Source organism: Grus americana, chromosome 1, assembly GCF_028858705.1.
Source record: "Grus americana isolate bGruAme1 chromosome 1, bGruAme1.mat, whole genome shotgun sequence".
NCBI classification, from domain to species: Eukaryota; Metazoa; Chordata; class Aves; order Gruiformes; family Gruidae; genus Grus; species Grus americana.
In genome coordinates this window covers 208,111,726-208,134,528 of record NC_072852.1, presented here as the reverse complement: position 1 = coordinate 208,134,528, position 22,803 = coordinate 208,111,726, and the positions used below count along the sequence as shown (strand labels likewise).

The following is a 22,803-nucleotide window of genomic DNA, read 5'->3' as shown; positions in this document are numbered from 1 at the left end:
GCCTTTTTTATTAGCTATGTTTGAAACAGATCAGGAATGAGATTCTCGTTGCTATTTTTTTTTCTGGTAACATATATAAATTATGGTTTTGCTTATTTATTTAAGTACTTCAAGGTTCAGTAATATATTGAGTGCCCTACAGTGACTTCGACTCTTTCTGGAGAAAGATAATCTATTTCTTTTATAGACAACCTTGCAGAATTACAACTTCATATGCAATATACTTTATAGGAATTAACATATATGTGGCAGAGGTTTATTTCAGCTGTTGTCAGAACAGCCAAGTCTAGCACGTGTTGTTGATACATTTCATTTGCACATTAGTTCACTGAGTCATTTGCTTGTATACAAGTTATCAGTATGCAAGCAAAAACTTCTGGTTTGGGGCCTGTTAAAAAAGCTGCCATCAAAAGTAGTGGAACTAGAGTATGGAGTGGAACAAATCAAAGTGAAGAGGGAGGTGCTGATCTCTTCTCCTTGGCACCCAGCAATAGGATACGTGGGAATGGTTCAAAGTTGCTCCATGGGAGTTTTCAACTGGGCATTAGGAAGCATTTCTTTACCAAGAGGGTGGTCAAACACTGGAACAGGCTTCCTAGAGAGGGGATCGATGCCCCAAGCCTGTCAGTGTTTAAGGGGCATTTGGACAATGCCCTTAACAACATGCTCTAACTTGGTCAGCCCTGAATTGGTCAGGTAGTTGAACTAGATGATCAGTGTAGGTCCCTTCCAACTGAAATAGTTCTGTTCTATTCTATTCTATTCTATGGCAACTGCAGCCGGTGGATAGATGCTGTACTACAGAGAGAGTAGATGCCATCATGCTGTAGCCTTTAAGAAAACAGTCAAGGAAGAGGATTTTTGGAATTGTGTGAATATAATACAGGAGCTGTAGGAAGCGCTGAAGACATTTTAAGTAGAAGTGGAGCTAGAGCTACGTAACATTATCAGCTAAAGGGCAGAAAGTTGCAGAATAACTGTGCTGGTGGTGTGGAATACTGTGGTGTTCGTTAGAAAAGTTTCATTTGCAAATAGCTGCAGAAGAAAACACTGATGTAAAGTCATCATCAATGTATGGTGAAAACGTGTAGCTCAGAGAAAATATTTTTTTAGGAATGTTGATACGAGAAAGAAGGAAGTGCAAGGCCTGTTGTCAGCCAGAAGGAGTAAGCAAGTTTGCATGAAGGAGTGCTAGGTGGAGGATAGGAATAGTTGGACCCGATGTGGGTGAGGGAGGGAGGAGTAGATGGGACCCTTGGTAGGGAGAAGGCTGATGGCAATGCAGCAAGCCTAGTATTGTGCCACATATATCTTCTATGTCTAAGACCATTTCATGTCTGCTTCTAAATATTTCTCGTACTATTAATTAGCAAGGAAACAGTGATAAAGTGAAATGTATGGAAGACCAATTTGTTGACTGTACAGAAAATACAAACTTTAGAAGATCCAAACTGAGACTGCAGACTGTTTCTCTACCTTGTGAATGGCCTGACAAATATAATTGCAGCCATACATGAGAGGCAGCCTGAAAACATCACACAGGAGGCTTGGTTCTTGGAAAGTCTGCATTAAGTCAGCCGCTGGACACTAATTTACATAGAAATACAGCATATAATTGTATAAGAAAGGTTGAACAGCTTTCAGTAGAATTAGAACAGGAGCTGATCAGGAGAATTTTGAGACTTCCTTTTGATATCAAACATGGCCAGCTAGTTAAAGCAAAACTTTTCACAGAAGAAAAGGGGATTTGGTAAATTTTTCAGCTTGAAACAGACTTTTAAAATATTTCATTAGATATTTTCTAAAAAAAAACCCTAAAGTTTTCTGGTTCAAAATTAATTTTTATTTTGATGTTTTAACTAGATGCAATAGATATTTCCTAAAATAATAAGTGGTACATATCTAAATGATTTTTTTTAAATGATGTGTGAAACTCTTGACCTGAAGTTCTGTTTAAATTATTATTGTGGCTGCTGTTGTTCCTGCTATTATTATAATTCACAGAAGAAAATACAATTTATGTAAATATGTATGATGACTGCAGTCCACCACAGATGATATGACTTCCACCACACAATTGTGTAGCATTCATTCCCCTTATCCACCCCAGAGTGAATTCAGAGGGGTAACCCTCCCCCAAATTCATACGTTATAAAATAATCGTGGCCATTTCTTGAACGTTGAAGTCACAAAGATGATCATAAGCAAGTCTTGCAGACAATTTTAACAATTCATTAAGCTTTATTTCACATGAATACGCCCAGACTTGCATTTCAGAGTTTAAAAAAGCGCTCTCAGCCTTAATTTAACAAAGGATAAGATGAATTAATCTGTATATGCAGCCCCTATAAAAAAATGCAAAAGCGCTTCATATCTGTCTTCAGCAGCCCTTTCAGCCAGAGGAAAACCACAGGCTTCTTGGAAGGAAGGTCATTCTGAGGCTCTAAGGGAAATAAACCTTTGAAGTTCCTTGCTGTGGTGTCATTTCTGGATTCCAGTTGCCTTTTGAAAGTTTAAAGGCTTTATTTTTGCTTTTAAACATGGAAACAATATTAAAATGAAATGACATGAAGAAATTATGAACAATACTAGTGGCTTTAGTATAATAGTTTTAAAGGCAAATGATCAACATCCTTGGAAAATATTATTTTTTAAATCTGGAACACAATTTGGTTCTTGGGTGAGAGGAAATAAATATTCTCTGGATATTATTATTGCAAGAATCTGATAATTACTGCTACTTTTGTTATTTGTGGGTTATATTTCCAAGTTTTTATCTTTAGTAGGTTTTCAGTATATTTTGGAGGAATTCTGATTTTTTGGGGAATTCAGATTTTATGATGCCAAATGTAGCATGTATCTTCAGGTTGTCTATCACATTATCAATCAGAAATTAAAGGTAAAATAGAGAGAACATTTGTGTAGTCCTTAGGAAAAATATTTTTATGATTGTTTGAAAAATTTATGCTGTTCATTTAAATAAACAGTTAACTCCATGCAGATAGAACTAGTTTTGGGGATGATTGAACACATACTTTATCTAAGTACATAAAGCTAGATGTATCTGCTCCAAGCTTCCATGTTTAATGAAGACATGCACCTAATCCTGCCTTTCTGTAGCCTTGCGGTTTTCAAGCTTATAAATTTGGAAATGCTGTTAGGAAAATAGAAAATGGAATTTACTTATGGATCTACTTCTTGCGTATGAAGCACGTTCTAGGGTGCAGAAGCTGCTGAAATAAGCAAACTATTTATTTTAGATGCAGTTAGTACAATAAAGAACTTCTGAATGATCTTTCCTATGATAGTTTCAGAGACAGATGCATTGGAACATTGCAAGAGCTAAAGAGTATTCAGCACCTGATTTTTAGATGACATTTCTGGAAAAAAGAACTGACATGAAAGCAATACCTTTTTCAGAAATGAAACTCAAAATAAAAGCATGTATGTCCTTTCATACAAATTGTACAGGTATTGAAAATGATGTGTCAAAATACAGCACTTTTTGTCTAATTTTATTTAACTATTTATGTATTTGCTTGTTTCTTTAGAACATGGAGGCAAGCTTTTCAGAAATGAGAAATGAGCTGCAGTCACGGGATGCTCTCTGGAGAAGGATACAAATGGAATGCAAACAGTTGCATACAGAATTATTGAAAATCAGAGAGTATAAAGACATGCAGGAAATTAAAATAAAGTATGTATGTTGAAGACAATATTTAAATTAACAAGTCTTTCTGAGCTAATAACTTTTTTCTTACATTTGATTTATATTAAGTCTGTTCAAAAAGATACTCTGGATTCAAATGTCAGATTCTAAACAATTTTAGAAAAAACATTTTCATTGGCAATTATATATGACAAGATTGCAAGCAATAGATGCAGGCTTTGTTAAAAGGCTTTAATGCTGCCTAGATCTTTACAAATCGATGCATTTTTGTATTTATATTTATATGTTTACAATCTCTTTCATTTTCTTGGCATTAAAACACTTTGGAAGTAGTGCAATTTAGATTCTCCCTAAATTCCTTTGAGTAAAATGTTCATCTTCTTATGGTTTATCTAATCTACCGTAGCTATTTGAGATTATATGAAATACCAATCTACAAGAGATTTCAAGATTGTTTCTGCATGCATTTGCATTGTCCTTCATCTCTAGAAATCTCTCAAGATCCAACCTGGTTTAGGCCAAATCTTTGGCTGTTTGGTTTTTTTCCAACAGCAAGCAAGTCTTCCACAGTTTTACCCTGCGGAGAAGATACTGTAAGGCAAAGGTTGAATGTTCTGCTTCTTTCATGTTTTGTTTATTTTTTATTTAAAGGCATCAATCATCTTGTGTACAACTTACTGAGCAACTAGAAAATAAAAACACTGAGTTATTACTATTAGCACAAAGTCAAGAACACCAACAAGAAGAGCTAAACAAGGTATTTCATGTTATTGGGTATTTCCAGATCTTAACTGCAACACAGGATTTTTAGAAGAGAGCAAAGTACTGATCTTGGGTGTAAATTGTGGATTTGGGAGAACACAAAGTTTTCATAAATGAAAAAGTTTTCATATATGGTGGCATTTCTGGAGGTAGTTGTATAGCTGTAAAATTGACATTCGGATTCTGTGTGCTAATGACAGAGCTAGCTACTTCATTGAAATAAGGGAAGAGACCATGCCTAAGCATCACAGTGGTTCAGGTAATACCATGCAAGTAATAAACCCTCCAAGGCTATGAGTAATTAATAGGCTATAGGAGGTGAGTAGTGGTTTGTAGTTGGTCTCCAATGTAGGGTATGCCAACAGATCAACTGATACAAATCACTCTGGTGGGTACCTACACAAGGTTAAGCTTCATCAGTCACCTGCTGCACAGCGCTCTTTAGTTTGAACTATGTGTCACATTGCATTGCACGTTTCAGCAGTGCTGTGTGCGAGCAGTAGTGGCATGGCACCGTGCAACGGCATGTGGCTTGGCAGGACAAAACACTTTGGGAGCAGAGGATGCTCAGAACTCCTCTTACAGGCATGTTGTTGTTTTGCTGAGTAGCAATGTAAGCAGGAATATCTCTAATTGGATGCAGCTGACTTGGATGCAGCAATTTTGGCATGATAGTCATGATCTAGCTCTTAGGTTTTTTGCATCTACATCTATTTGTTTCCAATTCTGTGTAGTTTGCATAAATAAAAACAAAATGCCATCTGTTACTGATTGTGTACAGTACTGCGAGGAATTATTAAAGTGGGTTCAAAGGTTGTTAAGCTGTTTTTTGTAGTTTTGTTTCTTACATAATAAAATCTATCAGTACTAAATTGTTAGTTATAGTTGAAAGATTATGAAAACAATCTTAGTGTTGATTCTTTGGAAAACTCTGCACAGGAGATAGTACAGAAAATTTGACCTTAAATTTTATATGTAATGGCAGGAAAAATTCTCATAATGTGATTTACCATATATACTCTTTATTTCTAACATAGTTTCTCATTAACGAGTCTCTAGATTGATTTATTGATATTGCTCCTAAGTTAATTTAGGCTGCGTTAAACTTATTTTAAACCTAAATTAACTTAGGAGCAATATCAATAAATCATACTTAGGTTTATTGAATGGATATTTCCTTGGATATTCTTTGCCATAAATTCCGATTCTTAAAATTAACATTATTTTTATTACATTCTTTTTAAATGTTAATTTAAATGCCTTGTATTTTGATCATTTCTAATACTAAATAGGCAAATGAAAGCACAAGAGAAGGGTTGAAAAAGATGTAAAAATAAATAAAGCTCTGTGCATTTACTCATTAAGACATTTTTATTATACAATCTCAAAAATCTTTGATTTGGTTAGAAGAGCTGATGTCTTGCGAGCAACCGCAAAAAAAGTCACTGGTAGGTAGCAAGTGATGCAATCATATTTACCGCACAACATTTTTTCTTTTTTGAAACATATTTGCTACAGATAAGAAACCATGTTTATCGAGAGGAGCACTACCATCGCTCTGAGCAGGAAAGAATGAAGACAGAAATCTCTGACCTGACAGAAGAGCTTCATCAGAAGGAGATCACTATAGCAACTATCATGGAGAAAGCTAGTCTTCTGGAAAGACAGTTAAAAATGGAGTTAGAGATAAAAGAGAAATTGTTAGCTACACAACAGGTATGCAAGCAGGCAAAACCAGCCTAGATCATTTTACTCCACACTATTGATAATGACACATATATCTGTGAAAAAAAGACATTACATTTCTTGCTGGAGTTTTCATCACAGTGCTGTAATATTTGTGAAGTATCACTCAAGCAGCCAAATTGATAGCGGAACAAGAAAACGCTAGTAAATGTCAACTGTACATCAAAATTTCAATTCATTCTGACCATCGAACATAGTTACCATTTTAACATGAAAAAGATCTTGAAAACTTTCAGTTCGTTTTATTACATGCACATTGTCATTAGAACAGTTTATTAGATTATCTAGAATGTTTCTTAATTTTTCAGGTTTTCTTAAAGCTTTTTGAAGAATGTTACAAATCTGTTTTGAAACTTCTGGTAATTTTAAAGCTGAAAACTGTAAGATACCAGTGTTTTAATGGCAAATTTCAGTTTTAAAAGGAAATATGTTATCTTCATTACTTAGTTTTGTAAACCAAAAGAACCTTCATATTTAGAGGTTTCTGGGTATCTCTGAGTTTTCTGAGAGGGTCACTGCATATTGAAAATTGTGACCAATGCAATACTTTACTTTTGACAATAGGAGAGTCAGTGTTTGGGAAAACGAGAGACATCTGCTACTGTATGGCACTCTTTACCAGGCCATATTCCCTATTGCATTACTAAAAGAGTGGATGTTGTTTCTAGGCTTCATGAGTAGGATTTCATCCAGTTTCAGTGGCCTGCAAAATCTGTCCCTCTTTGTATCTCATAACTGCATGTGAACTCCCTTATTTTCCCAAGTGGTTACTTCTTTCAAAAAGGTAAACAAAATCAGAAGCATTGCATTTGTATATCTTTTATAGATGATTTAAGACTTTATTCTGCTTTAGTATTGCTGTATTTTAAAAAATTATTATAATTAGTTTCATAATGCTTTATGTATATTTTGTAAACTTATACTTACATACATCTATAATCAGTGTTATTTCAAGTTAACAGTAATATTCTTGCATTTAACTAAGAATTGAATCTTTTCCTAGCTGTTGGATTTCCAGTACAAAGTTATCAAATCTGAAAACACACATCTAAAAGAGATGGTGGAAAAACAGGAGTGTAAAAGTTGCACGGTAATTTATCTCTGCAATATGCAGAACAGTTACTTTTATTTAATGTAAATGTAGATTGATATCATGGCAGATTTAGAGATTTCCAGCTTGCGTAAAACAAATAAATAAGACTAAGGTGTGTGACAATCAAAACCAAGAGGTATGCACACACAGCCTGAAGATGGATATAGCTAGGAGTAATTTTGACCTCAATTGTAGTAAACTAGAAGTTAGCTAAATTTTTCAGTAACTGCCTAGACACTGAACAGTTTCTGGAAGCTTATTTTTGTGAGTAATGTCACTTATTTCAGAAAATATTTATTTTTAAACACTCATAATTCTCACAGATACAAAAATATGTCCCTTTTTTACTATTTTACCCCTTTGTTCATATGATATTTAAATAAAAATGTAAAAATTGACACATTTTGCCCCCACCCAGCTTATTTTCAGAGTTTAGAATTTCTCTCCAAACAGGGGATATTTAAAGTCTAATTCATAAAAAGTGTGCCATAATATCATGTAGCACTATAGTTTATATGGATATAATAAATATTATATACGCTGCCTTCCACAAAAAGCTTCAAAATATCCCCTGCTTACATCTGCAGTTATTGTATCTATCAATAGAAAAAACACTGGAATGTTTCTTGTAAATAGTGCTGTAAATACAACTTTGGGGGATTTGTAGCCTGTTCATTGTCTTACTGTAGAGTGACAAATGCATGAAAGAATGTCCCATTGTTCACACCCTTAAAATAGCGTATATGTCCATCAGTGATGTATTACCTGTACATACATATACAATATTAGAGATATATGTATGTGTATACATGATATATTATTGTGGAAACATAGAGGGATGTGTGTATGCATGTCTAACTCTTCTCTACAGTTAGATTCTTCATGAAGATTGAGAAGAGCTGCTCACCAGAGTCCTTGTAGATATCATGTGTTTGTTAAATTTTAACAATAAAATCCATTTACTAGATAAACTAAGGTCACTACACATATCAATGCATTTGTGGACTTAATAGTTCTTTCCTCCTTTAATAGTCTATTGTGAGGATCTAAACATTAAAGATTGTGAGGTTTTTGGATATTAAGATTGCAGGGACTGGAGAGATTTTTACAGATGTGTTCATACAGTACAGTAGAGCACTACACAGACCCCTCAGACTAGTGCCAGCCCAAGTCAGCATGGTGCAATGCATTCTTTAGATTTCAAAAGCAATGTAGCTACGCCAGCTCTGTTTTGGGGTTCACGCCATTGTAACTGTACTGCTGATTCTAGAGCTATTAGCGGTAGGGTGACGTAGCACTCTCCTCCTTCCTCTGTTCTGCCGCTTCTCTCCACTTGGGAGACATAGCTGAGCACCTGCCCCCCCATCATTGCACAAAATATTAAATTTTCTTATACTTTCTGGCACTTCCATGCCAGCTTGAATCATAAATTTCCCCTAAAACTAGCTAAGCAAAGCAAGGTTTACAGGAAGAGATGACATCAGACCAGTTAGTGCAAGGAATAGACAAGCTTTCCAGTGCAGGAGCCCTGTTGTGCTAGCAGTATACTAAGAACCAAATCCTTAATACTCACGAGTTACTGGTTTCCAAAAGAATAAGGTAAATCTAGAAATACATGAAAGCACAACTTAATAAAATGTATGGGGTTTTAGTCTTTTGTATGTAATCTGATAAATCTTTTGAGAATTTTCTGTTGATGACAGATACTGTTACTGCAAATGTATTTGCGCGATGCACAGCAGTATTCTGCAGAGAGGCAGTTCTGGATGAGCTAGCTCAGGTGTGCTGCACAGGCTTCGTGGAATAAGTGATAGGACAAAAAAGGAATGGGGTATCCTGGCTAGTCAACTTTCAGAGCTAATCTCCATCCTCCCCTCTTGATACCCTAGTGGTTGGGCCTCCTTAGGCCCTGGTCGCAGTGCACGTGTTGCTTGCACTTTCAGTATTTGGACTTGTATACCATGTGGGCTAACCCAGCTGAGAGGCAGGATTTAGTAACGGAGACAGAGAGCACTGTGCTAATATGGCTTGACTTTACAACTTCTGAAACTGAAGGTGACTGTATCTCGACACAGACGTTACATTGTGCCTGTAGACATACCCTGTATCTAGTACAGTAATGAACTTCTATCATTTTTCTCATTATTTTTGGTGGAATTGTTACTGGAGGGAGCAATACAGTCTGCAGCTATAGCTGTTATGGTTGCTTTTGTGTCATAAGTTTTACAAAGCAAGCGATGAATTTACAACAATAATATTTTGAATGCATGTTTGTAGAGAAATTTTGTTTTCTTGTGTTATAGAGGCTGTTATCCCTTCTTTTCCATTTATCTACAGGGGGTTTTTTCTGCAGGCAATTGTCTTAGTTTGCTATAAGTGCTGCATGATTATATATGGTAGCTAGGTCTTTCTTTAGCATAGAACATTGTTTTGTGTTTGCTTGTTAAAAATGCTAACATCCATTTATTGTGAAAAAAATAACTATTTAATGATGTTTTTATCTCCTTTCACAGAGTATAGATTTATCTAACAAAGAACATGGAAATTTCACAGCTTCCATTCACAAACTGGAACATGAGAATGTAAGATTACAAAATAGTCTTGTTAAACTACAAAATGACACAGAAACATCGATATTGGGTCAGATGGATACATATGGAGAAACAGAGCACAGCTACCAAACCCATTCAAAGATGCAAGAAAAGGAAAAGAGGTAATATTTAGATTGTACACATATGTGAAACTTGCAGTAAGTTTTTTGGAAGCATCTAACTGGGCCAAACTGTTAAGCTTTTTTTTTCTGTTTCTGTTCATTCAGAACTCCCACCAACATAAATATCAGGCCTAGTTAGTATATTTGTAAGAATTTCCTACATTTTTCTGGGTGGCTAACTGAATTGGGCAATAAATGAAGTCCCAGAAATGTTTGATAATTATTTTACTATTTGTCACATAAAGCAACTTAAAAAACTTTTTATGTGCTGCTTAAGTTATTCTTAGTTCCAGGTCTTGCAAAACAGGACAGAATGTATTTTTACTGGCAAATAAACACAAGACAAGGAAAGGATAAAAAAAACAACACGAGAGGTAAACTGCTCCACAGGAGGTTATCTTAATAAGCAGTTTGAACTACAACTCCTGCTGGAAAGCTTTGTGTCCTGCCAGTTTCATTTGTTGGAAGTTTCATTAAATATATTTTAATGCTTTGTCTAGTTTTGGTGTTCTTGAGTGACCTGATTTTTAAAAGAAACATAATTTCAGATGCCCTGAATAAATCATTACTACAATAAACTCCTTGTTAGGGAAAAATAATGAGACTTAAGGATACTCAGACTCATAGAAAACATTGTAGTGATGACTTCCTTAATTCCCTGTATTCAGTGAAGTACTGAATTACCTTCAAACATGTTATAATCATGGCATTGCAGTAATAAAAAGAAAATTAAACTCCCTGCTAAACAATATTTCACAGTACAGGAGAGTAAAAATTAATAGGAGGCTAACTATTTTAATCATTTGTAATAAAGAGCTTACATGATAGCACTAATGTAAAACACTTCTGTGAAGTAAGGTTTAAATAATTGGAGCCAAAATTGTGCAGGTTAAGATTTCAAACTCATACATTCAGTCTTTGGCAAAATTTAAAGTGATTTTCCTTCTGCAAAATGGAAAAGCACCCCTGGCATTCTTGCCTAAAATTTCCTTTTAAATATGATGTTTAGTGTTGGAGGTAGTAGTCATGTGTATGTAAAAAACCATACATATATATGTAGTTACAGATATATACGCATATACATTTTTATATATATATATGTGGAAGTGGCAAGTATGGCTGTTTTCCTACTAAGTTTCAAATGATGTTGAATGTTTTGCTGAAACAAATATTTACAAATCAAGATATAGACTATTCTGCACCTGTAGGTCTCATAATTTCACCAAAAATTGGTCAGCACAATTTTTACTCATGCTTCCACTCTTCTTATGTGAGAAAAAGTAAGATTTTTTCCCATTTTCTCAGGAATTACACTTGCTGTACATGAGGAACTGTGACATTTCATTCATGAGACTTTAAGTGTATGAGACAATAGAACCATCCAGGTAATTTGCAAAATTTTAATTTCATAGCCATTGAAGACCAATGTTAAACCAAAATTGGGAGAGAGAAACCTGGGAGAGCTAACCTTTCTCAACACAGAAATCTCAACAATTTAAATTATAATTCTAATTAATCTGATGAAACAGATATATTGAATCAGTTTTTCAGGATCTAAAACATGCATTTTATTTCCTAAATGAAAAGCTATTCAGCTGAATAAATACATACACAGATTTCAAAAAATGTGCAAATTCCACATGTACTGTATATACACATCAGCCAGCCACTCTTTAAGATTGGGCCCTCTCTATACTATCAGTTCTCTGTTTCTAAACAGGAAACTACTTCAAGATTTTCTCAGAAAACTAAAATTAAATTTTCAACCCTCAAATGCATGCAGATAAACCAGGCAATTGATGTTGGTTCAGTTAAACTCTGGGGTATGTTTTATTTTATTGTGAGCATAAACCATGATATTTCTGTTTTAATTTGCAGTTCTGTTTCCATGGTAATTATGGCACTGGAGAAAGGGCACAAAGACTTTTTTTACACAGTAAAAAATAGAAAACATGGTGTTTGTGCAAGGGGTGTGTGTGTGTTTGTGTTTTAAATAGTACTTTTCAGAAGCTTTTCCTATTTGCATTCAGAAACCTAGAAAGGTTTGCAAGATGAAAAAAAAGAAGTCTTCAATCAAGTGTATTCTATAATATTTTTCAGTCATGTCTCACAGTCAGTACTAGAATCCTAGGCATGGGCACAGTCGTTAGTTGGATAGGAGACCTCTAGAGAAAATACAGGAAATTGCAGGAAGTTACAGTGGCGATGTAGAAAGAGGCATGATTTCTTCTTTCTTTCAGTGTACGGCGAATTTCTAAATATTGCAAAGTAAGATATGCAGGAGTGACATCTTTTTCCTAAAAAGGACTGTGGTTACATCCTACCTATAACCGCTTTAATTAATTAATGTTCTCATATATGATAATCGACTTACTTTTACTTGCCGTTTACATAAGCTTTCCCCACCCTCAAGACTTCATTCCTTTATTTAAACCCTGGCCACATTTAGCTGATGAAAATTTTGGCATGATTGAAGAGGGCTTTCTCTGATGAAGCCGATGTGTTTAGCCTGTTTCTTCCAAAATTAAAACATGCATGTGAGTTCCCAAATGAAAGGCTATTTATTTACCATAAAAATATACGCAAAATAGGTAATTGGTCAACCCAAAGTGCTCTTTCGTCATGTGGCAAAAGTGAGAGGCTAGGGCTGAAGCTTACTAAGGTAGCTGGGGATTGCTTAAAGGATCTGTGTTGACAGTGAAGTATCGGTCTTAAGGAGGTTTCCACTGCCCTTTGGAGGTCACACAGTCTTAGTGATACTCACCACTGTATCAGTTATTGCAATAACTAAACTGGAAGCAGCGAAAACAATCTCTTCAGAAAAATACTTTCTAACCATTTTTAAAATCAAGCTAGCAGTTACGCTTGCAAGGTAAAAGCAACGCCACAAATTCTGAAGACACTCTGGTCATTAAAGATCTGTTTTCTTTTTCAAGACTAGGTATGTCAACCAGCACAGTCTGTGTAGGGAATTTGCTTTGCACCACTGAAGCCATTGATCGTGAAGGGGCCAGGCTGATTGGATATATGAGTCTGGAAAAATCCATCCTGTCTATATAAATTCCCTTTGTGAGGACATTGTTCTTTCACTTCTTGTCCCATATGTCGCCATGTCAACAGTGATATTATTTTTGTGAAGTATGTGCATATGTTACATTCTATGACAGTAAACCCACTGACATTGCTACAAATGGAGAGGTTTTTTTACAAATGTGTAGATATTTGTCTACCTTTTCATTTGTATTCAAAGTAGAACTCTGTTCTTAGATACTATTTTCACTAAACTGGCAGAAATTTAAACCCCAACTGTGAAATCTGTCTGAAGGCATAGTATCCATATCAAAGCACCTAAATGTAGGCATCATGGTTTTCCAAGACAGCAACAGCCCCAGCAATCCTATGGATTACAGTAGGAAGTGGAGTTCCTTTAAAAAAATCAGTCCTTTTTTGGGGGGGTATCTGGCTTTACTATCTAAAAGCTACCATAGGGTTTAGGCACCCAAGTCTGAAAATTCTGGTCTTAGTGAAGTAAGCTATAACATAACAGTAATAACTGTTATTAAATACATAGAGAAGCAGTGCTGGGGGAAAAAAAAGAACACAGATCACATAGACTTTACTGTGGGTTTACAGAGGAAATTACTTCCAAAAAGGTCAGAACACAAGATGAAAAAAAAAAATAATCTGTGATTTTATTATTCATGGCATCTATCTTCAGTTCTGGCAGGTTTATTTCAGTGTGCCCTTCATCCAAAGAATAGATGGAATGGACTTGAAAATGGAGGGGGGGGAAGAAGAAAGGTATTCTCTTGTGCCCAAAGAGCAGACTGTATTTATTTAAAGAAAACATGAAAGAAAGGACAAAACTCTGCCCCCACAAAGGTAAACATTTTAGGTGATTTAGAAAACTGGAAGGTTTGGTGAATATTCTCAGAGTTTTATGTTAGAATATATAATATTATAGCATCATGCTTATAATTTGCTTTCCTGTAGCATTCAGACTATCTTAATCACTACTTCTTTTATAATCAGAGAAAAATATGTTCTTCATTAGTTCTCTGAGTTGTTCTGCACAGTCCATTTATGGAGTACTCAGTTTCATGTTTCAGGGCTTATGTACAAGCAGGGTCCATTAAGACTGCACAGCCACCATCTCCCAACACCAAATATTTAAATTAAGATTAGAAAATGATGGTGTGATCTTTCTGCAGAAAACACTGTCCTTTCCCTGTGCTTGGCAAATCCTTCTTTTTTAATAAAAAACAAAAAAAAGGCTGTTTTTCTTGGATCTGAGCAGCACTGCATACTCTTGAGTACTTATAATAATTATATTTTAGTGTCAGAGAACTTGATCTTTAAAAGCTTTTATAGCTGCATTTCAAATTAGTAAAGTGTTGTAGGATATTTGCAATGATAGGATCTTTTCAAACAGCTATCATGTTTAAGTATAGTAGTTACCTCCCAAGACTAAATTTTCAATTTTATCATAAGCACAGACTTCAGTACAATGGAAATTTGTACTTCAGTCAGAAATATGGTAACAGAAATGTAATAAAATCTGAAATAATTTAAATTTTTTTGCATATTTTTATATATAAGTAAAGATGCAATTGAAAATTAGTCTCATTCAGCAGACATCTGGGCAAGCTAGTCTCAAAATTCTCTGCTCTCATCAATATGGTTTCAGGATTGTTCAGTTAACTGCCAGGAAAAGAATATATTTTGAAGGGGAAGAACATAGTTTTCTTTTTTTTTAAGTTGCTGTTAACCATAATAGTTTTTGCTTTGCAGAACTACAAATGAATACAAATCTATGCTTTTACATCCATTCTGATCACTGTAAGTGGGATACAAGAGTTATGGAACATCATAATAAAATACTTTAAAGTTCTTTTGTAAGCTTGAGAATTTCTTTTATTGTTACAAAAGCATGTTCATGTGGAATTTTTTTTAAAGTGTATTTAAAAAATGTCTTTATTTCTCATATTAATCTCCAATGTGTTATCATTAAATCAGTGACAAAATTAGTATTGCAGTAAAAAAGCAGTATTAAAGATTCTGATACTGTTTTTTATTTAACTTAAACAATTATTCTAAATTCTAGCTATTTGAACATAGTTGTTTAATATTGTGATATTAGATCATAATTGACTAATTATCCAACCACTGATAACAATTTTTGTTTCCCATCTTACTTACACTTTCATATGTCATTTCCTCTATTTGTGTGGCTAAATTCAATCTAGTTCCCATCACACTGTAAGCTAAGAAAGCTGGAGGGAGACTGTTTACAAGGACATGGAGAGATAGGACAAGGGGTAAAGGCTTTAAGCTGAAGGAGGGTCGATTTAGACTAGATACGAGGAAGAAATTCTTCCCTGTGAGGGTGGTGAGGCACTGGAACAGGTTGCCCAGAGAAGCTGTGGATGCCCCATCCCTGGAAGTGTTCAAGGCCAGGTTGGATGGGGCTTTGGGCAATGTGGTCTAGTGGAGGGTGTCCCTGACCATGGCAGGGGGGTTGGAACTAGATGATCTTTAAGGTCCCTTCCAACCCAAACCATTCTGTGGTTCTATGATTCTAAGTTATCAAGACATGGCTGAAGAGTGCTGACATAGCTTCTTCCTCTGAAAAACTAAAGGGATGATAACCTTTGGCAAAGGTTATCACAAGCACTTAAGGAATATTGGTATCTTCGATACCTGAAGCAAGGCTGTGTTTTAGCTGTTACCCTGCCACAGTTCTATGGCAACATTACTCAACTTAAGCTCCAGTGAAAAGGTTTAAATTAGTGTGATTTAAGTCACAGCTGAAGCAGACAGAGAATGCACACTCAGACATTTACAGCAACTTAGGTGCAAAGTTGCTAAATTGCTGCAACTTGGTGATGCTTAATCTTATGCCTGTAACTTCATGCATGAAGCAGTTTGAACAGCTAAGTAATCAAAATTACACAAACAACTAAAATTTAAAAAACCTTGGCTTTGCTGTGATAACTTAAGAGTTTAAACTGGTTTTCATACTTTGATTTTTTTTTTTCTTTTAGAACTTTCCAAAAGAAAGATGCATGGGAAATGGAATGTCAACAGATTGCTATGTTCACAGCCAGTGGATGCCACAGAAACTGTAGTCCTGCTTTATATAGCCAAGGCAATATCACTGGTTCAAAAAGTGATAGCATTTTATCTTCTCATACACTTCACAGAAGTCATGAAAAGAAAATAGATTATAAATCCCCATCATCACCAATGGGGTATCCTTCGGGCTTTGGTGGGCCGTTTCCTGAAAAGAGCAGAACAGGCAGCTTACTGAGCCCTGCTTACAATGCAGAAGAAATCAAATTATCAGTAAGTAACTATTTTCCTATAACACTATAACACATATATTCTCAAAGATCCATCTGTGGACCAAATGCAGCCTTGGAGGAACCGAGAATTAGATCATCCCTGTTGTCATTAGTATTTATACAGTGCCAGCCCAGCAAAAATGGAAATACCTTATCCTAACATAAATGCAGTTTTTCTGGAGATTAAACATCCCCTACTGGGCCATACCTCTATTCTAATAATGGTGGTGATAATTACCTGCCATTAAGTGACTGTGAGAGAGATTTCTACATTTTAGCTCATTGCCTTCTGTATTGGGGCACTCTGCTTCATATTGCCTTCTATAAGGGCACTCTGCTTTAGGTCTATTTCCATAATGCCTGCAAACTTACTGCCTTAAGTGCAAATCAAGTTTCTGTAGCATTCGATTGATGGATGAAATTAGAGGAACTGCAGCAACTATTTTCTGTGTGTTAGCTATTGTATTTGAAAAGGAACAGAAATTCTAACTGCTGTAATCCTTATTTTTCTTGAAATGAAAGAGTAATAGTGCAGCATTCTTCCTTTTAGTCTTCATAGGCTGGAGATTACCACCCTCCATGACAAGTGCGATAAATCCCACTTGGCCCAGGGCAACTTCTTAGGAAAAACTTTCCATAATTCTTTTACTTTAGATCTCTCTTTAAATTTGAGTTTATCCTCTTCCTTAGTATCTTCTATTCTTCCTTAGGCCTCCACTACAGGCCACTATTTTTTTCCACTTGAAAACTTAGCACTTATTTTCCAGACCTCAAACCACGCAAACCACACCATCATTAAATAATGGAACTAAAAGATTAGTAAGGAACGGACTGCGGCCATCTCACTGTCCAGCTGTGATACGTGCATCTTTGTACCCAGGGGATCCTGAACTGCAGGTGTGTGGCTGAGCCTGCGGAGAGAGAAGAGGGAAGACTTCAGCATTTACTGGGGGAACCAACAGGCAATTTGCTTGCCACTTGTCACCTCAAGTAGAAGCAGAGAGGCATCATGACACCAACAATCATCTTCAAGCAGTTTGTGGTTGTTGTACACCAGTTCTGCTGTCCACTTCAGGGATGGACGCACATCCTTTCCTGTCAGAGATGTGGCTGCTGGAAGACCGTCTTCACTGTAGATAGGACCATAGTGATGGCCTGCCTGGGAAGCAAGGATTTTATTGCAGCACAGCCCTTTGCTGACCGTGGGCCCAGCAGCTGTGTCCTAATAGTCAGAGAACAGTGAGAACCACACAGTGCCGGGTGTTTGACCTCATTGCAATTCTTACATTCTTAGGAATTCACAGGAATTTTAAGTAAATGGCTTTTGGTTTCTCATGTCTCGGGAGTTTTCCTCTTTAAACTGCTAATTGCAAAAAAAATTGTCTGGACTTCTTCAGGAAAGTCTAGTAAACACCAATTCTCCTCCTCTCTTCTGTCAGAAGTGTCAGACAGAGACAGCAGACCACAAAGCTTCTGTTTCCATCCAGACCAGGGAAAATGTCCATTCTGAGACACTTTTGCAAGGTGCAGGGAAACTATTTCCCACCTGGCAGTCAGGACAGGGTCAATGCCAAGGCAGTTGACTAGATTACAAGGAAAACACTTTCCAGCTGGTGTGTGGGCAAAGTGCATAATGAAACTATTAAGCAAGGGATATTTCTCATACAGAGTCTAAGTCCAAATCAGTGGCATTGAAGCAGGTACAAGTCCAGAAGATCACCAAAATTAAATCATCACTCAGACCGACATTGGGTGATACCACAGTAAATGTTCCACTGGCACCTCTGCCCTTTCACATTCTTACTTAGAGGTTGCATGTGTAGAGTAAGCCACTCTTGCCTTAGAGTAAACTAGAAAGCTCAACTGGGATTTACTGGAAATTCCCATAACCCCCAAAATTGTTGTTTCAAGGCTTTCCAAATCTAGGGAAATACTCTTTCTCTGAACAGTACATTGGGCTGTATTCTCTTTCTGAAATGAACAACTTCAGAAAATGGTTGCCTGATCCATTCCCAGTCTCTGGGAAGACTATTCCATACAACAGTCCAATGCCCAGCTTCAGAAAATAAATTAAAAAAAATAGCGAATAAGATTATTTGCCACTTCAGAATAGTCCATTTCTACACAATTTCTCCATTTCAGCTGGAGCAAGCAGTTATGTACGTTGTGCTTCCCAGTCTGGATCTTCAACTTTTAGTTACAAATGCCTTCTCATGTTTCTGTTCAGATGATGGACACACATTATCTGTTCTTGCTTTCAGGACTTGGAAAGACAAGAAAGACTTAAGCTGTAGCAAGGAAAATTTAAATTATGTATTAGGAAACTTTCTAACATTAAGGGTGGGAAATTGCTTAATAAACAGATTGCAACTGAAAGTTGTGGAAATTCTACCACTGGACATGATAAGAATGATTTTGACAGTCTTGATCCTACCCTGAGGCATGCTGTGGTCCATGCCTCTCTCTCTTAGGTATTACTATTACCTAGCTGGTTAGGTACTTTGGCCCTCTAAAAACCTTCCTGTATGGCTTGGAAATTTCCTAGGCATCTCAATTTTTATTTTCATGTATTCAGCAGAAGCATATTGAAGACAGACATCTATACCTGCTACCTAAGATGTATTACAGTGTAAGGTTAGAGGAAACTACCCCCAAAAGCCTCCAAATTTAGTCAGACTGAGACTAAAATTAGCCAGACCAATTTCTAGTCTTAGTATTAAAACAACTGTCCTGGAATGTAGAAGGGGCTAAATATGAGAAGACTTTAACACTCTGGGATTTGACCAGTCATGACTTGACCACTAAATGTTAGAATATCCCAAGTGTTAAAGCTTCCTTGCTGCCCTGCTGAAGGTGCATCCAAGAATGCTGGGACAATTCATGAGGCAAGGAAGAGATTAACTCTAGGCAAATTAATTAGGTAGTCTGTGAGAGAGAATAGACCTAGCTTCCTGAAATGCTTCTCCCTGGCAATCCAGAGTTAATTCATAAGCACTTTGAGTAGTTCTTGCTTAAGGAGAAGACATATTTAGCACACATTTCATATGTGGAAACATGCATCTCTATCAGGTGCAGTCCTTCATTTCCAGCAAATGATGAGGCAAAAAGGTGATTCTCATTACTGGACTACACCAAAGAGATGTGGGATCAGCTGACACTGTAGAAATGAAAAAGTAGAGTCCTTGTTGTTTAACTACCCAAACAAGTTAGGTTGAATGTTTACCAATGAACCCATTTCTATCCAGCTCCAGTTAGAAAACCGAAAGACATAAAGTGTTATCTGAGGAAAAGAAATTCAAAACTAGGAACCATGAATCTCATCTGAGACATGGATTAAAGCAGTTTCTTTATGGTTTTTCTTCCTCAGGCACTGAAAGTAAAGACGATAAAGAATATAGTGAAAGAACAGACCAGAGGCTTGGAAAGCAAAGCTTAGTTGCTAACAAGAAATGTTGCCTTTTAGACCTGTTTAGATACAACCTTCTCTCTAACTGCATAAAACCCAGTGCATTAGGGACCTATCTAAAATGATGGTCAGTCATGTCTGACCCTTGGATAAGCAGCTGTAGGGAACCACAATCTGCTATTCTAAGTGATAAACATTCTTCTCTCAACTCTGAGGAAATTCAGAAATGTCTCATTTGGAGTTTACAGTGTATTTCAAGAAAAAAACGCATCAAAGTAAGTACCAGTTGAAGCAAAGGACACTAGCATTTTAGGAAGATAGCTTGATCATAAGGTCAATATGTTTGTAATGACAAGTCAGCAATTGTAAACAACGTTGTAATGAATCTCTGAGAATCTCTCATAACTTGATAGAACATTTCTGAAGGCTAGCAGTCATGTAAATCTGCTGTCCATATGGAAAAGCCCGACATGACTTTTTTTCTCAAGGTGATGACACCTATTAAATTCATATTTCAAATTCACATTTTCCCAGTTTCTTATGCTGCTCACAAAGTATTTTATTTACTCAGTATTGAATCCGTGATTTTAGAGCTGGTATTCAATAAGCAAAACACATGGTGATTCTTTAAGTAAAGCATCCAAATCCAATGTCTTCTTCATAAAAGCCTTCTTCAAATACCTCAAAATAGTACTGCCAACTCTATCATTGAATCCTAATGTCACAAGGAGATATATTTGCGACCTAGCCCATGAAGGAATAAATGTGCATGTAGCCATGGTATTCAAAATCTCAGGAACAACTCTTCATATGAAAATAATGATTTATGGATTGGAAATCATGCGTTTGTGAGGAAAACCAGAAGGCAGGTGATCTCCCTCCAGAGTTTCTCAAACATTGGAACATTAACTTTCTTTTTTATCCCTGCCAGTGCAGGGATTGATCGAAGAGTGTTGTGGCATGAAGTGATCCAATACCTTTGGGTTCCTTATTCCTACATGGCAAGTTAAGTCACTTTTTCTTCCCTGCCCTGTTAAAACACTAATTTGGAGGGACTGAGAAAAGGAAGATTCTGCTTTATCTGTGAATTTCATTTTAGGAGCCCTATACATCAGAAAGCCTGTCTCACTCTAGGAGGATGGTATTACATTCAGAATTTATTTCTGCCTATCACTTACTTGCTGTACTTTGAAAAGAAAAGGGGTTTCCTATAGGAAATCTCTAAATTTCGTCTCAAGGTCTGCTGCAAAGAGCTTGAATAGAATAGTGCTTTAAAGCATTTCTCTAGTTAGTATCTCTTGGCCTGAAAAGCTGCTAAAGGGCAGTTTTAAACCAGGCTGAAAGCAAAGACCAAATCTGGCTCTAGTTGCCGTGGAAATAGGGAATACCCTATCCTGATACTATGGAGCCTAGAATAAAAATTTACGGGTGTAATAGAACTGGCCTTTTCCACAAAACATCTGAATATTTAAATCAGTGGAAGCCATTCCTTTTTGATGTGCTGACAGATAAACTCTCTTTTTTACATTCCAGGAAAAACAAAACCAGAGATTCTAGACTAATAACTCGGTTATTAAAACTATTTAACATATGGTTTAATTAAGATAATAAATGCCAATTATCTTTCTCAATACATGATCATATAAAGACAGAAAATTATCTTTCTCTTACTCAGTAATACAGTTCCTATATTGTTTTTTCTCAGTCGACTGTTAAAAATTCATGTCATAAAATTGTATTTATCTATACAAATAAACATTGAATTTATTTAAACAAGAATAATATTTTTAGGCAAAGAAGTATTTCATATTGCTTTTGATAAAGACATTTGAATGAATCCATCTTAAGTATTAGCAAAAAGAATTAACAAAGATTGCTGCTTAAAAATTTAGAACTTGTTCCAGCAAAGACTCACTCAATGTCCTTTGCTTTATACAACTCTGCATCCCATGACAACCATTTTAAAACAGATTCTGGTAGGGTTTATGTCTCAGTCTATGAAATGCTCATTAAATGGAAAGAAGATTTTTCAGTGAACTACTTGCAGCAAATAAAATTTAGTACATTCTCCAGAATGTCAGGGCTTGAAGTTGATAGTACTGAAATGAGCATAGGTTTTCTTCCTTTCCTCAGAAAGCAGAGAGCTAAAATTACAGAGGCAATCAGCTGTACCCGACACTAGTTATATTCTGTAATTCCAAAAACCAGATTATTGTCCTCTGTCCTGGTCTAAATTATTCAAGTGACTAACATAACCATTATGTGATCCAAAGATTTTGGAATTTCTGAAGCAGCTTAATTCTGTCTAATGGTATATTTAAAATTTTAATGGCAAATCTACATCCTAATGTTGTGAATATTGCAGGTATTCAAACATCATGTTCACATTATGTCATTTAGGCACCTGAATGCTTTTAAAAATGTACACCCAAATTCATGTTTTCTTGGAGAGATATAACATGTCGCAGTGTTATTAGCTGCTATAGGTTAAAATGTTTTTCAAATGTAAATTTTGGTAATGCAAACACGTTGTAGTACTTTCTGTTTTTTACTAACTGTGATTTTTCTATTCATTGCTCAGTCTCCCCCTGAGATGTCCTTCCTTGCAACAACAGAAAAGTTTCTTCAAGAGGAAGAGAAACATACAAGAGAGTTTGAAGAACGTTTAAATTCACACCTTGAAGAACTGCAAAGACATTCTGAAAATACTCTAAAAAAATATGCCAGGATACAGCAAAGCAGGCATACTTAAGCCAGACACACAATTAAGAAAATAAAACCAAGTAATCACCCATGAGTTTCTCAGAACTAAAATCTGCAACTAGCTGCTTAATATATTTAGGCACATTGCCAATAGTGTGTATTTTTAACGCCAAGGTTTCAATAAGATAATCATTATCGTACGGATTCAGGTATATTGTAACTGGACTATATTACAAAATATCGTACTCTAAACATATTCTAAAATATACAGGTTGGTTTTGCATAGTTAAGCTGTGTGCAGCAGAGACCCTGTCGCAGCACTGTAAATTAAGAAAGATACTTTCAATTCTGTGATGTACAGAGGGC

General features: G+C 35.9%; 1 protein-coding gene across 1 annotated transcript in view; it reads left to right on the top strand.

Moving 5' to 3' along the window:
- Positions 1–22,512, top strand: part of DEUP1 (deuterosome assembly protein 1) — a 50,183-nt gene extending 27,671 nt beyond the window's left edge. The window contains exons 8-14 of the mRNA XM_054812710.1: positions 3,552–3,697; positions 4,322–4,427; positions 5,951–6,148; positions 7,182–7,268; positions 9,785–9,984; positions 16,029–16,329; positions 22,316–22,512. Of these exons, the coding sequence (XP_054668685.1) occupies positions 3,552–3,697; positions 4,322–4,427; positions 5,951–6,148; positions 7,182–7,268; positions 9,785–9,984; positions 16,029–16,329; positions 22,316–22,486 (1,209 nt within the window). The 3' untranslated portion in view covers positions 22,487–22,512. The remainder of the gene's footprint in view (positions 1–3,551; positions 3,698–4,321; positions 4,428–5,950; positions 6,149–7,181; positions 7,269–9,784; positions 9,985–16,028; positions 16,330–22,315) is intronic.
- Positions 22,513–22,803: the final 291 nt, after the last annotated feature.